This window comes from Eublepharis macularius, chromosome 1 (genome assembly GCF_028583425.1).
Source record: "Eublepharis macularius isolate TG4126 chromosome 1, MPM_Emac_v1.0, whole genome shotgun sequence".
Lineage (NCBI taxonomy): Eukaryota > Metazoa > Chordata > Lepidosauria > Squamata > Eublepharidae > Eublepharis > Eublepharis macularius.
Genome location: NC_072790.1, coordinates 230,010,270 through 230,028,195, shown reverse-complemented (window position 1 = coordinate 230,028,195; position 17,926 = coordinate 230,010,270). Strand labels below are relative to the sequence as shown.

The following is a 17,926-nucleotide window of genomic DNA, read 5'->3' as shown; positions in this document are numbered from 1 at the left end:
CCCCTTCAAGGCCAATGCTTGGTGGAACGGTGTTAGACACAACAATCTCCTCCGGTGGGAATGCTGCCTGGGAACTGGTGCACCTGGGGAGAAAGCACTTAAACACTAGAAGCATTAGAAAATGGAGTCAGTACAGTTTAGATATATACTGGACCTGACATTCTGCCCCCCTTAAAATAGATCCCCCCCAGGCTTATATGGATAGCGAGTATGAAAAGCTTTGGTTAATCTAGGAGCATGAACATGTGCAGAGTTCACCCATTCATCGTAACCAGAATCAAAGTCCTTCCAGCGAATGAGGTAAAAGAGCTGGTTTCGCTTGAGCTTAGAGTCCAAGATTTGTTGTACCTCATAGTGTATTTGGTCGTCAATCAAAGTGGGAATGGGTGGAGCTTTGATGTGCCATTTGTTGTCGGTGGGAGCTCTTTTTAGAAGGCTGACGTGGAACGTATCATGCACATGGCGCAGGTTTTTAGGCAAAGTTACAGCAACAGTTACCTTATTTATTATTTTGCGCACAGGAAAAGGTCCCAGGAATTTTAGAGCGAGTTTGCGGCTGGTTTGAGCTAGCTTTAGGTTCTTTGTGGAAATATACACATGATCTCCAGGTTGTAATTCCCATTCGGCCACACGATGGCGATCTGCGTATTTTTTGTAATCCAGTTTGGCTTTTTCAAGGTGTTTCTTAATAAGAGTCCACTGCTGCGCCGCCTCCCCCCACCATGAAGATACATCTGGCAGTTTAGAGGAATGGAGAGGGGGTGCGTCTAACGGGAAGGGATCGAAGTGAGTCCCGTACACGATTTTGAATGGAGCCTCTCCCGTTGAAGCGTGTACACTGTTGTTATAGGAGAATTCGGCTAGGGGGAGAAGGTCCACCCAATTATCTTGTTGAAAATTAATGTAGCAACGAAGAAATTGTTCTAAAATTTGGTTAGTCTTTTCGGATTGTCCGTCGGTTTGTGGGTGGTGGCTTGAACTGATGCCTTGTTCAATATTCAACATTTTCAAAAGCTCCCGCCAGAAGTTGGCAACGAACTGTCCGCCGCGATCCGAAATCACCTTGGACGGAAAAGAATGTAATTTTACGATGTGTTTTAAAAACACATCCGCTAGCTTTCGCGCGGAGGGTATAGCAGTACAGGGGATAAAATGTGCTTGTTTGGAGAACAGATCTACCACCACTAAAATACAACTATGTCCTTTTGAGATAGGTAGATCAGTAATAAAATCCATGGATATTACTTCCCAGGGTCTGTTTGGTGTTTCCAATGGTTGCAGGAGACCCGGAGGCTTCCCTTTCCTGGTTTTGGCGCTGAGGCAAACAGGACAGGAACTAACGTATTGGGAAATGTCTTTGCGCATGCCCGGCCACCAGAATTGTCTTTGGATGAGATGCAAAGTTTTTAGATACCCATAATGTCCAGCAGTGGGAGCATCATGACAGCGCTGCAAAATTTCCAGTCGGAGGCTGTCTGGGACATACAACTTGCCCCCGGCCAACCAATCCCCTTGTGGGGATTGGGTCAATTTGCTCCGCGGAGCTCTATCCCCCTCCTTCTCTATTTCAGCTTTAAGTTTCGATTTCCATTCCTGGTTGGCTGGGAGGGGCTGTTTGGCGCGGCTGCGAGTAGTCACCACGCCCCCAAGTTGCTTCGGCGAGAAGACCGTGTCGACCGTCTCCGCCTGTTTGCTCTTATGTTGGGGCATGCGCGATAGGGCGTCCGCCAGAAAGTTAGTTTTGCCCGGGAGATAATTTAGAGTGAAGTTGAATTTCGAAAAGAATTCCGCCCACCGCAATTGTTTGGCATTCAGTCTGCGTGGGCTCCGGAGGGCCTCCAAATTTTTATGGTCTGTCCAGACCTCAAAAGGGTATCGTGCCCCCTCTAGCCAATGTCTCCAGTTAGTAAGAGCTGCTTTTACTGCAAAGGCCTCCTTCTCCCACACATTCCAATTCCTCTCCGCTGCAGAAAATTTTCTAGACAAGAACGCACAAGGACGCAATTTCCCATCCTCCCCCTTCTGTAGCAAAACCCCCCCTATCGCCGTATCGCTGGCGTCGACCTGTACTATGAAGGGGGATTGTTCGTTGGGGTGGGAGAGGATGGGTTCTGTTACAAATTGTTCTTTTAGGCAGTCGAAAGCCGTTTGGCAATCGGGGGTCCATTGTAATTTGGAAGAGGGTTTCTTAGCTTGGTCCCCTTTATCTTTGGTTTTCAGCAGTTCTGTTAAGGGGAGCGTGATTTGGGCGAAATTTGCTATGAAGTCTCTATAAAAGTTGGCAAAACCCAGGAAGGATTGCAGTTCTTTGCGGGTGGTGGGCGTTTGCCAATCTTGTATCGCCTGTATTTTGGCTGGATCCATTTTCAGACCCTCTTGGGAGATACAATACCCAAGGTAAGTGAGTTCTGTTTTATGGAATTCACATTTGGACAATTTGATGGGCAGTTTATTCCTCATCAAGGTGGCTAGGACCTTTTGTACCATTTGAACATGTTCTTCCTGGGTGTCCGAATAAATTAAAACATCATCAAGGTACACCACCACCCCTTTGTACAGAAATTCGTGTAGAACTTCGTTTATCATGGACATGAATACAGACGGGGCTCCCGTCAATCCAAAGGGCATAACTAAGTATTCATATTGTCCGAGGGGCGTATTAAACGCGGTTTTCCACTCATCCCCTGCCTTGATACGAACGTGGAAGTAGGCATCTTTTAGATCTAATTTCGTAAAGATCTTACCTTGGGCCACGACGTTGAGAAGGTCTCGGATGAGCGGTAGAGGATAGGCGTTGTTGGTGGACACTGCGTTCAGTCCTCGGAAATCCGTGCAGAGTCTGAGTCCCCCATCCTTCTTTTTTACGAAGAGGACCGGAGCGGCGTGGGGGCTAGAGGCTGGGCGAATGAACCCACGTTGAAGGTTGGTGTCGATGAATTTCCGGAGCTCTTCGCGTTCATGGAGACTCATGGGGTAGAGTCTCCCTTTGGGTAGCGAGGCTCCTGGTAAAATTTCCACCGCACAGTCCGTTCGTCGATGCGGGGGTAGAGTGTCCGCTTCCTCCTCCGAGAAAGCGTTTAGAAAAGGCCAGTAAGGTTCGGGTATTTGGTTGACTTCTTCTTGGGTAAGGAGGGCCTTTTCTTTCTGAGTAGGGTCTTCGCCCCAGTTTTGATTCCAACGGTGATTTTCACAGTTGGCGTGACTGAAGGTAATGCATCCCTGTGCCCAGTCTATGTAGGGGTTGTGATCACATAGCCATTTGCTGCCTAGGATTAACGGGTACTTGGCAGTAGAGCTGATGACAAAGGACCTCTTCTCCCAATGTTGTCCCATGCCTGTGATCACCGGGATGGTTTCAGTTGTAACAGGATTCATGTTGGTACCATCCATTTGTTCAAAGATTACTGGATTTTGTAAATCCCGAGTTGGTAAAACCAGTCCATTAACTAGAGCAGGGGCTATGATGTCTCTTGAGCAGCCCGAGTCGATTAGAGCTTGCACCCGAATGTGCATTTTTCTCTCTGGGTTGATCAGAGTCACGGGCATGAATAAAATGGACCCAGGTGGCCGGTTCGGTGCAGGAACGGGCTTGGGGCGGATCTGTCGTTTGGGCCCTTTTACGACAGATCCATCTCGTTTCCCGACTGGGGGCTCTCTGGGTTGACTTCTGCGTTTGGGGAAGCGGGGTCGTATTCCATAACTTCTTCCGCTTCTAGTCCCCTCTCTGAGGCGGGCCTTTGGGAAGCGCCGCGACCTCTGTTCGCTCGAGGTGCGGGAATCGGGCGTTGGAGAGTAGGAAACGGAGCAAGGGTTGGGCACCTTAGTTGAAGCGGAGGTCTTTGCACAGGCCGGTAGGGGCATTGTGCTGCAAAGTGACCGGCTTGTCCGCATTGCAAACACAGCCCTTGTTGCCATCTAGCATCTCTCGCTCCACGGGTGGCGTATCCAGCTCCCCGTCCTCCCTTCTGCAAAGTCAAGGGTCTTCTTTGCCCCGTTTGTTGTTGTTGTTCAACCAAACGGACTTCCAAAATGCGATTCTCAACTTCGCATGCAAGTTGAATCCAACCCAACAAGGTAGGGGGATTGTCCTGCATGAGAGCTCTGTCCAAAAGTTTCGGGTTTAGTCCTTGCTTGAACAGGATGATTTTGGTGGACTCCTCACACCTAGGGCATTTGGCAGCCAATTGTCGGAATTTCGTGATATAGTCTCTCGCTGACATGCTGCCCTGTTTAATGGCCTGCAATTCTGTTCGGGCCCTGGTTTCCTCTAAGGGGTCTTCATATTGTGCTCTAATAGCATCTACCAACCCCTGGAGAGTATCGAGTTCTGGGGCCCCGATATTATATAGTCCTACGTACCAGTCCGCTGCTTTCCCTTGTAAGCGGGAGCCGAGATGTTCAATTTGGCTGGCCTCGCTGCCGAAGAGGTGTCCCCACCGGTTGAAGAATTGCACAACTTGCACTAGAAAAAAGCCCAGTTTGGAGGGATCCCCATCAAAAGTGGCTTCCAGTTTCACCCAACCCATTGGGAGGTCTTGCCTCGGAGCCGGTGCTGGGTAGAAGTCTGCCGGAAGCATCAATGGCACTTGAGGTATGGGGGGACCCGGTTGTGCTAGCGGTGCTGGTTGCGCTGGCGGCGGCATCACCGGTTGAGCCGGGGGTAGCGGCCTCGGCTGGGCTGGTGGTGGTGCTCTCGGCTGGGCTGGTGGTGGTGCTCTCGGCTGGGCTGGTGGTGGTGCTCTCGGCTGGGCTGGTGGCGGCAGTCTGGGTCGGGCAGGCGGCTGCAATCTCGGTCTGGCTGATGGCAATGCAGGAGGTGCTGGCCGTAGCGGTTGAGGTGTTTGCAGTTGAGGCCGGTGCGGCGGAGTAATGATCGGCCGCTGAGGGGTGGGTTGGTGGGGTCGTAGTGGTGTAGGCCCCATCGGTTGGTTCGGAGGTGGTCTTACGGGCTGCTCCAGTGGCAAACGTATCGGCTGCAGCGGCGGGGTTAGTTGTGGTCGAAGCGGAAGGGGCCGCAGCGGCGAAGGCTTAATGGGTGGTAGGCCGCGCGGGCTTGCCCCTCTTGGTGTCGTGTCTCTGGGACGCACAGGCTGGTCTTGTGGCGCCGGTAGATCTTCTCCCGGGGTTTGCTGATTGGGAACCACTTCTAGCGGTCGCTGCGGTAATTCCTCCTCAGCAGGGGCCGGGAGTTCTTCCGTCTGACCCGGCCGAACTGTTGTTGGAGAGGCGGGAAGGTGTATCACTGTCGTCTCGGCTGGACGGGTTGGTCCCTCTCCTTCTCTTGGCTCCTCCGCTGGGGTCTCCTCGGGAGACGGATCCCCGTCCAATTTAGGGGTTTCCGTTGGAGTCTCTCCGGGCACCTCAGCTGGAGTATCCCCGCTCGGCGGAGTTTCGTTTAGTCCAGGGTGTTCCGCGGGCGATTCTCCCGGTTCTTCAGGGTAGGATTCCTCCTCCCCCGAAGGTAGCGGCTGCTGCAGGTCGACCTCCACTGGATAGGACATGACACTTTGAAGGGTGGCAATTTGTATCGCCATTTCCTCAGGCGATATTCTCTCTCCTGCCCCCATTGACGAGATTAGGTGAATGGCATGAGCCAAACTTTCCTCCATATCGATCAGTCTAGCTTCCAACTGTTGCATTCGGCTAGGACCCGGTTGCCCCATCACGGAACCTCCTTCAGTTGTACTCACCGGGGAAAACGGCCCCCAGGGCGGAGGATCACCTTGATCGACTCGCGATCTCGCTGCTAGAATTCCTTTGGCTAGGCCCGTCACGGCCGAGATGCCGGAGTCTACAGCATGGGTACGGCTTTGTATTTGCACCCAACTTTGCTCAGGAACTTCCGTTGGCTCTTTCCACGGGGCAAGTTCCGAATAATCCCAACTCAGGGCGCCGCGGTGAGATGTATTCCCGTCCGTCCGTTCGGTCGTCCGGTTCCAAAACAGCCACGGTTGGCTGCTGTCCAGCTCAGGGACCGTCTCTAGGCTTCGGCGCCCGTCCATCGAAACTCTTGGATGTAGCCCTCCGGCCCGGCGCTCCCGTGTTTCTCGGGGTCGGGCTCCCCACTCCGACGGGGTGGGTAGCGAGAGCAAGGGAAGAGCTGTAGCCCTCGGCCTTGTCCCCTCACTGCTGAGGTCGATGAGAGGCGGTGTAGGCGTCGAAGCACCAGCCCCGGCTGGCACCTGCGATTCTTGGGGTTGCACTGTTTGACTGTCGGGAGACGCATACGGATCAAACAAAGGATCCCTGTCCGGGACTGCCTTGGAATCCGCTGGGCCCGACTCAGGCATGATTGGTAACAAAATGTCAGACTGTGGCTAGATAAGGCACTCTCTGCAAGGTTCCCCTTTAGAAGCAAGAATAAGTCCAGTGTCTGGCAAAGGAAGCTTTATTGCAGAAAAGGTCCATTATAGTCCACTGTCCTGAATAGGAGACTCAGGATGGTACATGGTCATTGTTACCAATGAAGAGCAAGCATAGGATACAGAGTAACAATACCCATCTGGAACAGCCTCCCCCCACAGTTCTCAAAACAACATCTTTCAGTCCTGGGAAGCTGCTCCCCTTCAAGGCCAATGCTTGGTGGAACGGTGTTAGACACAACAATCTCCTCCGGTGGGAATGCTGCCTGGGAACTGGTGCACCTGGGGAGAAAGCACTTAAACACTAGAAGCATTAGAAAATGGAGTCAGTACAGTTTAGATATATACTGGACCTGACAGCCCCGTGGTCCCAATCTGGCAACATCTGGGAACTAAGCACAGAACTCCCCATGCACATCTGGTTGATGGGACCAGAATGGACTTGAAGGGAAATGGAGGGGACACAAGGACAAAGCAATGTATAGTAGGTGGCAGAATTGGATAATATTGACCCTTCTGCTTTACAAAAAGCCATATGTTCAGACCTAGCATCTCCAATTTAAAGCATCTTAAGGAGCTGGTGTTGGAAAAAATTCCTCTATGTCTGAACCCTAGAGACACTGTCAGTGGGCAAGGTCCATAGCTGCGGGGCAAAGTACCTGCTCCGCATGCAGATGGTCCCAATTCACTCCCTGACATCTACTGCTGAAGAAACTCAAGCAGCAAGAGATGGAGAGGACCCAACTTTCCCATGGCGAGCTGCTGCCAATCAGAGCCCTCAATACTGAGTTAGACAGATCCAGGGTCTAAAAGCCAACTCATATATTCATACACACAAAGTGGGAAATGAGTCTGTGGGATGTGTACTAATGACAACCCAAGGGAAGACCTGATGGGTGGCTGATGTTGCAATCGCTGATCTCCTCTTTAGTTGGTAGTGCAGGTGTTGCAAATTAATTATCCACATTCCTTTAATAATAATAATACAATAATAACATTTGATTTATATACCACCCTTCAGGATGACTTAACACCCACTCAGAGTGGTTTACAAAGTATGTTATTATTATCCCCACACCAAAACACCCTGTTACGTGGGTGAGGCTGAGAGAGCTAGAAGCTGTGACTGACCCAAGAAAGATCACTAAGCTGGCTTCAAGTGGAGGAGTGAGGAATCAAACCCGGTTCTCCAGATTAGAGTCCCATGCTCTTAACCACTACACCAAACTGGCTCCCCCCTTTAGAGGGTCTGAACTGCTTAATTTTGCAAGGTTTATTCTTTTAACCAAATGGCTCCAGAGGCCTCAAAGGAATCCATTATAGATAAGACTCACTGAAAAAACAAATTATCTTTCACTACACAATTTTTACACAAACTCTGTCTTCAACCACTTTTCAGCAAACTTACAGACTTCACAGTGTTAGTCACCTTTATTGAAATAAAGCTCCACTCTTTTATTCAGGCAAGCCATCAAAAATATAAAAAGATACAAATTAATTCGATAGATGATGATATTGTGCATGCAAGAAAAAAAAATAGATCTTTTAGCATTTCTCAAACATAAATTAATACAGGTGATTTAAAAGAATCAGAGAGCCAAGCCAAAAGTGACGCCTTACACAGGTTGGACACTTGTCAGCTTCCCTCAAGTTTTGATGGGAAATGTAGGCGTCCTGGTTTTACAGCTTGGCTCTCCATTACAGCTGCAAGACCAGGATGCCTACATTTCCCATCAAAACTTGAGGGAAGCTGACAAGTGTCAAACCTGTGTCAGGCATCACTTGTAGCTTGGCTCAGAGTTTAACTACCTTAGAATACTGTGAAATGCTTTGGAAGCCTCCATACACAGAGACATACAGAAATCTCACCTAAAATCCTCTTCTCCAGAATTCTTCTGACAAAAGCCTATCTAGCTGTCTTTGTGACACCTTTTTATAGGACAATCACTAGACAAATAAAGATAATTATAACTTGATAGTTCTATAGATAATATGATTGGTTCTCAAAGTGACTAGGAGAGCATACTCAGGTGTGCTTAGGTTTCATCTCTGATTTTGCTTGTTAGTTGCTCAAGTTAGATTAAAAGGTTATATTTAGCCCTTATTAGTAATTAAAATGTAATATGTCGACTCGTTCTTCAGCTACTTTTAATTGGCTGTCAATGATAAGAGATTCTGTATTTTTCCTAACCTGCTGGTGAACTTCACAGAGGTCATGAAAAGTACGTAGAAGCACTCATGTATAGCAAGTATATCAAAAATATTTGGCAGTACATGTTTTGCATGCAGAAGGTCTCAGGCAAGACAGACTGGCCACAGAATAGACTGATCCTGTTGGACTAACGGTCTGCCTCAGTATAAGATGGGTGAGACACACTGAAGCAGCAGAACCTATTGTGGCCAGGAATTTTCCTCCTGACAGGAGCTGGGAACGTACCTGCGAGTTAGCAAGGGCCTACTCAAGTGCATGATGGGATAGAAAATGATGGTGGTCTGGAGGGCTGCCTGTAAGATGCACAAGACGGGAGAACCAAGGAGGAAAGAGTTCTGGCATTTCTCCCAGTGAGAAAGCCCAGGGTTGAGGAAGAGACCAATTCCCTTCTTCGCTGCTTCTGAGGCCAGGTTGGACGGTCAAGAAGGAAAATCATCAGTGTCCCATGCTGGGTTGTGGTGGTTTGAGATGCACTGTTCACACATCTTGCATAGTTTCTAAACCCAATTGTCAATTGTTCACAGAAGAAAGGGCTCCCTAAAGGCAAAGAAATGGAGGTCCATCTTCAACCTGGGACGATCCAGTCATGACTCAAAGCGCAAAATGAGCAAATCAGAAAAGGGTAAGGGGCTTCAACGGCTGATCATTCTTGAGTACTTAAAATAAGGACTGTGCATAAAGACTCTGCTACCTATTTGTGAAGCAACTGTAGACTCCACGTCCCATGTCTCAGTGCAAAGAGGAGCTAAATCCACATGCAAAAACAACATTCAGGGGCTATAAGAAAGGGGAAACTTCTTCTTCTCAAATTAAGCTGCATCCCCTAGAGACATCTAGAGTGGAAGGGTTTCGATGTCCATAGGAGGTGATTTAATCTTGCTCTTTCTTTTCAAGAAGACAAAGTGGACAAGCTGCGACTGCGACCAGCAAAAAGCATGGATTCCCTCAGCTCTATGCCATGTATGAGCGATGGTAGGTGGAGAAATCATTGAGTGTTATTAGGTTCCCTGCTGGGGGCTCCCCTCCCAATCTACTCAAGGTTTGCTCCACGGTTTGTACCCTCAAATGTCTCTTCACTAAGAACATCATCCCCTTGTGCATACTCATGCATATGCAGCTGCTCCGAGAGGAGAGAGCAGAGCATGCATATTTCTTGTTCCTTTAATGCTCTGTTAGTACTGGCACAGAAGCACAGAGGAGCAGACCCTCTGCCGGTTTTGATGTCTCCCCTTCCGGAGACTTTGCCCTGCTGAGGCTTGGTTAAGTCAAAGTTTTATGCAGTGAATGTAGCAGGGTAAAAGCTCCAGAAGTGGAGACAGTCCGGCATGCCAGAGGTGGCAGAGGGCTATGAGAGAATCTGTCCCCTCCAGAGCAATCTCTGCCGGCTCTGTCATTTAAAACTGTGCGTCCCAGCTAACATTGCATCTCCTGACACAAGAAGTACACGTGTCAAAAGTATTGTGTAGAGATATTCTAAGCCATGGGCCTTGGAAGATGCTCACTATGCTAACTCCTGACACTAGCCCTGGTTCCCATTTATGGACTTCCTGGGACAAAGAGATGTGGTTGCTGAAGGGTGTTGTATATAAAAAGATACCTTGAAAGAGGTTCAGCCACCAGTAGGTTACAATCTTTCTGGGTCTCTTGTTAATCTTGCCATCCTCTCTGCATCTAGATGTTGCTCCGCTGGGGGCAAGGAGGTCCCAGAAGCAGCTCGTCCAATGCCGTGAGAGCTTTAACAGCCATTCTTCACAAGACAACAGCTTCCTGGAGTCAGAGGAGCAGACCAAAGCTGAGGAAGCAACGGGTGAATCTGAGGGGGAAGCCACTGCCAAGTCGGAGCCCACCACCCCGAAAGCCAGCAGGTCCAGCCTCGTTGGGGTGGCCCCTCAAGGGCGATCACCCCAGTCTGCACGGAGCCGGGCAGAGAAGTGTGCTGGGGTTCACATCTCAGGGCCTTTCTCTGTTACGGTCCCTTTCCACATTACCTCCAACCTGACTTTGTCCCGCTTGACTCGGGGACTGGAGTGCCCTGCCCTAAGTCATTGCAGTTTGGACAAGGAGGCTCCCGAGAGTTCTTTGGCCACCGAGGAAGTATCTTCTTTGAAGAAGAAAGAAGAGAAGCCCAAGCTGTCAGAGAGCAGCATGGACAAGTTAGATCCTACAGGTAAGATAGCAGATACGGGATGGCATCTAAGAGCGTTTTGACCCTCACTTGGTTCCCAAAACGTACATTAGCCAGAATGCTCATTCACATTAAAAATGCCCCTCTTCTGTTTTCTGCAGATAATCACATACAAATATCACCTTAGCCATGAACTCAGTGGAGAAGTCCTAATGTCTCTGTGCAAAACTTTAAAATCTGGGGAGAAATCTGACTGAGAATTCAGGAAGCATCCCATTCATCTTCCTTGAAAGGACTATCTTTTTATGCTAGGTTCTTGTCCTCTTCCAGCCTTTCCTGTTCTTCCTCTAAGAACATAAAGCACACGATCTTTCCGCAGAGCTCCAGGGGGGCGGTGGTTTGTTTTCCACCAGAGTGTGAGCCATTTGCCACTCATGAGATGAGTAGCAGCAGGAATGAAAATAGCAGCAGGAATGAAAATAGCAGGAAGAGACTGTAACAGTCCTCCATGCCCTTCTCCAGCAGCATTAAGCAGCTGGAAGCAGAGGTGGAAAAGCCCTCACAAGCAGGCAGTAGAAGGGTGTGTGACTGCAGGCGTCAGAGGAGATGCGTGAGTAGAGAATGAGCAGCAGTGGACCCCACCGGATTCCATGGGCCCTGGCAGCTGCCCACCTTGCCATGTGCTGAGGCTGGCTCTGGATGCACACTGCCCCCCTGCCGGCTAACTCTCCAGCTCGGTCAGGTGTTTGATCTCTACATCTCTATTTTCTAGGCGCACAAGAAACTAGTATCCGAACATTAGCAGACGTGTTACAGAAACGTAATAAAAAGAAACAAAATCATGACGCTAACTAGGTTGTACAGGTCACCTTGACATTCCTTTCTGAGTAATGGACGCAAGCAAATCCGGAACTGTAAAACAGAGTCTGGGCAAGACAGGCTTCACTGCATTTCTCCCCGTTCTCCAGTTCTTGGCTTGTGTGCTTTCACAATGTGTGTTAAACCTTTTAGTTCTTCCTCTCCCTGCTGGGAGGGTTGCTCTTTGACTTATCCTGAACTAGATTCCTCTTAGTTTACAACTAAAGGATTTTATTGCTTGGTTCCCAGGCCAGGATGTTTTCTCAGAGTCCAGGGGCCTACTTTAGTGTTAATTAAAGCACCATGCAGTTCCCAATCACAGCCTGCCACAATGACCAGAGTTATTCTTTTGTCTTTATGCATTGCAGAACCTGATGCAAAAGTGGAAAGCTCATTGGACTTGGAGGAGAACCGATTGTCTCTGGAAGTCCAGGATTCCTTTTCCTTCTTGGACAGCCAAGACACTTGGTTGGGCGACAGTCTTGACAGCAGCCAGCCCTGGAAGAACCCACATATGGCCCCTGATGTTGCAGACAGAGAGATGGATGACTTCCCAGCCATGGACGATTATATGGGGAATGGGTTCATGAATGAAATGATGGGAGGAGGCTGGCAGGTTAGTTATGCAGGGAAAAAAACTGCAGAGTTAAAAAGACAGCTGATCTGCCTATCTAGAATTAGCAATAGCTGTTCTTGTATTTATCTGGGCCGATTCCAGACAGCCCTCCGCATCGCGAAACGTCGCGCGACGTCGCGCAAAACTCGCACGAGAAAACACGATATTTCGCGTTTTCTGCGCGACAATGCGCAATGACGTGCGACGTTTCGCGATGCGGAGGGCCGTCTGGAATGGACTCTGTAGTCAATAGTATAGTTATCTAAGGAAGCCATGCCCTGTTTTAGTTCATTGCTTCCATTTCATTGTTCAGTGATGCCTGCTGCCCATAATTGTTTGTCCCAGCTGCAGTCTCTGCTCTGGCTGTTGCAGCATTTCCACTACAAGCTAATCGTTTTCAGGTTCCAGGACAGGGCTTGCTTTTTTATTCCCTGTTACATCATTAACACATTAGAACTGACACGACCTCATAATACAAACTGTGCTTTTAATGCACAGCTCCATGGATTAACATTTTTTACCTTAACTGGATCAAATTCAGTATCTTTAGTAAATGACCCGCTTTCTTCTCTGAAGTTATACAAAACTAGGTTTTGCATCTTTAGAAATGAGTTAAACAAACAATTTGGGGGGCAACTCTCTCCACACAAACCATTTCTACTATATCTAGCATCAGCACACTTATTCCAGAGAACTGAGCCAGTACACCAGCAAAGCAAATTATGAGACAGGTGGTAAATTTATAGTGAGAAATACGTAGTGACAACTAAGAGAAAATGCAAGACAGAATTAAGCTTGTGTACGAGTTAGGGTGGTGTCTTGTTTAAACCGTTTTTCTCTTTCTCCTCTTCCTTATTCTCCTCCTTATTTCTAGCAGGAGACATATTCTGCTCCTCCATCACTGGATTATCTGTCTATTGAGGAGTGTATGAACGAACATTCGGATGAGGAAGATGACCAGTATTATTTGGCCACAGGTTTCTTGGATAAGGAACAGCACTCCAAGGAGGTGGACTCTGAAGAAGTCTATCTGAGTGCATATGATGATCTCAGCCCTTTAGCTAACGAGCTAAAGGATTCTCAGCATTTTAATGAATTTCCAGATGCCCCCCTCACAGGAAATCTGTCAGCTAATCAACCCATCAGTCTTGCTGGAGAGACTTCGCCTGAAGACCCAACAGTATTTGAAGCCAATATGGGACATTTGCTAGGCGGTCCTCCAGCAAATGACACTGGATTGGCCAATTCACATCTAGACTCAGAGCCAACTGGCCTGGCAGAGAAAGAGGATGGGGCCTCCCTGAGTTCCAGAAGCAATTCCCATGAGCTGGAAGCATCTGAGAAGAATGGAACCAAAGGCACCATGGTAAAGCCTAGTTTGTCTTTGTCACTGCAAGCAGAAGATTCAAATCCTGGAGATGAAGATGACCTCCTTCTTGAAACCGGACATTTACTTCACCATGCTGGAGTTTCAGAAGAAAACCATGAAAAAACTCTGGCTCTGGATTATGCAACTCAGATAACTCAACCAAGCCTCAAGGATGAGAAGCAACTAAAAGCTCAGGTTGCATCAGAAACTGAGCAGGTTGAGTGGCCTCCTTGCATGCCCAGTTTAGAGGTTGATGGACCAACTCCAGAGGTTGTTGGAACATCTGATGAACACGTGGACTCTGAGTTCCCATTTCAAGAGGCACGGCAGCTCCTGAGCAGAGAGATTTCCCAAGCTACTTTATCACTGGAAGATCAAAGTTTGACTGGAACTCATGTCCAGATTTTTCCCTCTTCAGGCAGCACATCTGAAATGGCATGTTCTGAGACGAACTCTCTACCTGCCCCTTTGCTTGACTTGAGTCTTGAGCAAGTTGCTTGGTCCCAGACAGCCCTTCAAAATGCCCCATTGTCTGAGGGTTGCACTGAGTCTTCTTCCTTGTTGCTCGTAGCCTCTTCCCGGAAGAGCTGTCCAGAAAGTCTTCTGCAGAAACCTTATTATGCATCACCAGAAGAAGCTTCAGCAGCCCTAAAGCACAATGTCCAACCTGATGGGAGCGTATCCATGAAAAAGACGTCCAGCACAGTCAGAGTCCAGCAGGTGAAATCTTTCCCAGTTGTGCCTCCAAAGCCCCAGTTTGCCAAGATCCCTCCTTCCTTAATGCCAATCACTCCTCCCAAGGAAATCTCCATCCTATGGCCCAACCCACCAGTATTAGATAAGAATGATGGAAATGAGATGAAAAATGGGTCCAGCGAGGACATTGTGCACAAACCACCTTGCCCTGTCATGCACTGCAAGGCCACTGATAGCAACGAACCTATAGAAACCATTCCAGCATCTTCTGAGATGCCCATCTCTCCAGGTGGCTCGGGGACCCTTCAGAAGCAGCGAAACTCTATGCCAGTCTGTCTAGAGAAATATGACAGAGATGATGAGAACAGGGGGGATATGCTCCAAAATTTGCAGTGCTCCTCACCTGTAAGCATGGATAAATACAGCTATTGGTCCAAGAATGATGAGCTCAGCGGAGGTAACCTCCAGAATATGAAGTGCTCCCTTTCAGGGAATTTAGAGAAATATGGTAGAAATATTAAGAGAGATGACAGAAAAGGGGAGCCACCCCAGAAACATCAGCTGAATAAACTTGGTGAAGGCAGCGGGTCTCTTCCTCAGAAGCAAAGGTGGACCAGCTGGCGCAATGGAGGGAGCATGTCCTTTGATGAGGCTGTTGCCCTTGCCAAAGAGAGGCAGGTGGCCCAAGCACCAGTAAGGAGAATGCAGACCTATTGCTATGGAGATATCGAGGGTCCACATGGCCTCCCTAGAGCAGAAAAGCTTCCCCCTTTCCCGAAACCTGCCCTGAAACCCTTAGGACAGCGCCCCCTGAGACCTCTGAGCTGCATAGGCACAGCTGTATCCCCAGAAGCTCTTCTTTCAGGGAAACCACTTCTTGCTCAAGCATCGTCTGACATCACCTTGGAAAGTCAGCTTTCACCTAACCAGGAAGCCTCTTGTGTTCCTCAAGACCTCCTTCCCAGGAGCAGGCTGAGTTTGCCAAAGATAGGAAGACGCTTATCCCTGTCAGAAGAGATACCAGGTGCAGGGCGATAGCAGTAGAGGTGACTGGCCTTGGGAGCTAATTTGGGAAACTGGGAATTTAGCCATGCCTAATTCTGTGTCTGACTGCGGCCTAAAAATGTTGTTTGCTCATACTGCAGCAGAATCCAGCTTGTATTCATCTGGATGGCAACATCTTACAAAAAAAGCCTTTTCTGTTTGATTGTAAGGAATGATTTGGTAAAAACAAAGGTTGTTTTTCCTTTGCAAAACTGCCACTTGAAAATGCCTAGTTTAATATCTCAATTGTAAAGGGCTGTGGGCAACGGAGGGTCTACACCTCGGTGGTAGAGCATCTTTTTTGCATGCAGAAGGGTCCAGAAGGTTGCCGTCTCCAATTAAACAAGGATTCCAGGCACAAGGAATCCTCTAGGGAAGACCCTGGAGAATCAATGTCAGCTAAGACAGACAACACAGGGTAAGGTGGATCAATGGCCTGACCATGTCTGTATGCAACTTCAATCAAATAGGATATTCATCCAAAAAAAAACTGATAATGGCCACATTTTTTCTATTAATTTTTGACTGTGTTTTGATTTTTTTAAAGAACATCAAAATGCCTCAGTAGAGGCAATGACCTCCATGGCCAAGTTTGCAGCCTATTGATGCTTCCATCAGTTGCTTGAGAAGCAAAGCTTCCATTCTTATCAGATGGGACTCAGCATCAGTAGCTGCTCCTGTCTGAGGCCAAACGATCCCTGCAAGGTCAGGAAATCATAGCCGTCTAGTTTGGCAGTGGTATGTTCTGCTGTTATAATAGCAAATTAGCAGATTAATGTGCATGTTTTGTTCAGAAAATATATGCGTTTTTAAAATGGGATTGTTGGTTTAAATTTGTGTACAAACATGCATATGAACTAGTTGCTGCTGAAACAATTAAATCACATTGGTTTGCAAACAATGCAGCCTTTATACAACCTTTGGGGCATCAAAACATTTGGCCGCACGACCCATGTGCGCTGCAGAATTTTATTCACCTAGACAGATTTCTGTTTGGCCCTTTCTGTGCACATCCCATGCGCCTAAGCAGGATTATGTACTTGGAGCTAGCAATGCCATCCTAAGCAGAATTGTACCCTTCCTGGAAACCAGTGGGCTTTAAAAGGCGTGTCCCCAATTTGGATGGCACTATAAGACTCCATTCCTACGCACACTTATTTGGAAATCAACCCTACTGACAAAGTATTGACATAGGCATAGGACTGGTCCATTTGAAGTTCAGATATTTCTGATCAAGGGCCAGCAGTTACTGGTCAATATTTGTCAGAGAAATATTGATTATGTGAGAAGTTAACACATTCCACAGCTTATGTAGTGGAACAGAAATCCTGTATTCGTATCATCTTGTGATCCTGTATCATCTTGTGATACAAGAGGATGTCTCCGAGATCCTAACACCTGTGATAACTTGCTAGATCATAGGTCCAACAGCAAAGCCATTATAAGAGATTTCTGTCCACGTGAGGAGGGTGATTTGTGCTAATTTCCCCATCCTGTGGCAGCCCCAAACACCCCTGAAATGCTGCTCCTAAGGGACAGACTCCCAGGCATAGCTTGAGGAGAGTATTGAAGGTCTCCTACAGAAGGGTGGAATAGCAACCCTCTCCACTTTGACATATGGAGATCTAGGTGAAATCTAAACCATGGCTTTGGGGGTCATTTATAGTGTTTAACATTAATAGTCAGGTATTTCTCCTCACAGTTCTTTCTTTTACATAGCAAAGTAGACTTATAACTCAATGGGTCTGACAGACTATCATGATATAGTTTTAAATTATGTGTTAGCTTAATATATGTATAAGTTCAAATTTTATTGTAAAGCAAAACATTCATAAAATAAAACAATTGTTACAGCTAATGTTTAAAATTAATCATTTTTTAAAAAACAAAACCAGCAGTGATTTGAATCTCCCTTTGACAGGGTACTTAAAAGTGAGAGGCCAGGGAGCGTCACCAGCTTTTGAGTGATTCTCTCCTATGTTGCTCTGGCAGGCTTATTGGTGGCATTCAGATGTTTTAGAAGGGTGAGCCATTAGATTCAGCTTGTTATCACTAATAAAAACAGCTTGCAGCAAATCTCTGTAATGTTGCAATGTCGTTCTAAGGTAAGTTTTCCATCCACCAATATACGCAAAATCTCTCAGGTTCAAGGCTACTGCACAACAGAAATCAAAGCAAGGCAACTTGGCAAGGCATTGTATAATCTGCAGTTGTGCCTTTGGACTCTCCACAAGGGTGTTAGCATATACTTCCCTAGATCCCGTTCTGCTTCTTTGACCTTTCAAAACATTGTCTGCCCAAGGTTGCTCTTCAGTTCAATTAGTCTTAGGGCAGAGGGTACAGTTTGGAGACATCTTAAAATCTTTGCTCATGCTCAAAGTGAACAGTTTTGGACGAGACGCTCCTCCCTCAAGGTAAATAATTTCATTGAGGGAGAGGAAGGAAATGTATTTATTTAATTAATTTAAAACATTATTATGCCAGATTTCCCCCCCAAACCAGATCCCCATAGAAGCAAAAACAGGATTCAAAATAATATATAAAATAATTCAGTTAAATACATATAAACACACAACACCAAAGCCACGGAGGAGAGCCAATAATGATTTTGGGGAGTGGGGGGTATGCCAAATGAAACACCTAA

The 17,926-nt window shown here is 47.5% G+C and overlaps 1 protein-coding gene across 2 annotated transcripts in view; it reads left to right on the top strand.

The window, feature by feature from the left end:
- ARHGAP30 (Rho GTPase activating protein 30) overlaps positions 1 to 17,119 on the top strand; it is a 42,712-nt gene extending 25,593 nt beyond the window's left edge. Inside the window, exons 8-12 of one of the 2 annotated variants that reach the window (XM_054999949.1) lie at positions 9,102 to 9,196; positions 9,469 to 9,546; positions 10,250 to 10,741; positions 11,926 to 12,173; positions 13,051 to 17,119. In XM_054999949.1, coding sequence (XP_054855924.1) covers positions 9,102 to 9,196; positions 9,469 to 9,546; positions 10,250 to 10,741; positions 11,926 to 12,173; positions 13,051 to 15,276 — 3,139 coding nt within the window. In that variant the 3' untranslated portion in view covers positions 15,277 to 17,119. Of the gene's footprint in view, positions 1 to 9,098; positions 9,197 to 9,468; positions 9,547 to 10,249; positions 10,742 to 11,925; positions 12,174 to 13,050 lie in introns of both variants that reach the window. The other variant, XM_054999940.1, reaches the window with a different exon arrangement.
- Positions 17,120 to 17,926: the final 807 nt, after the last annotated feature.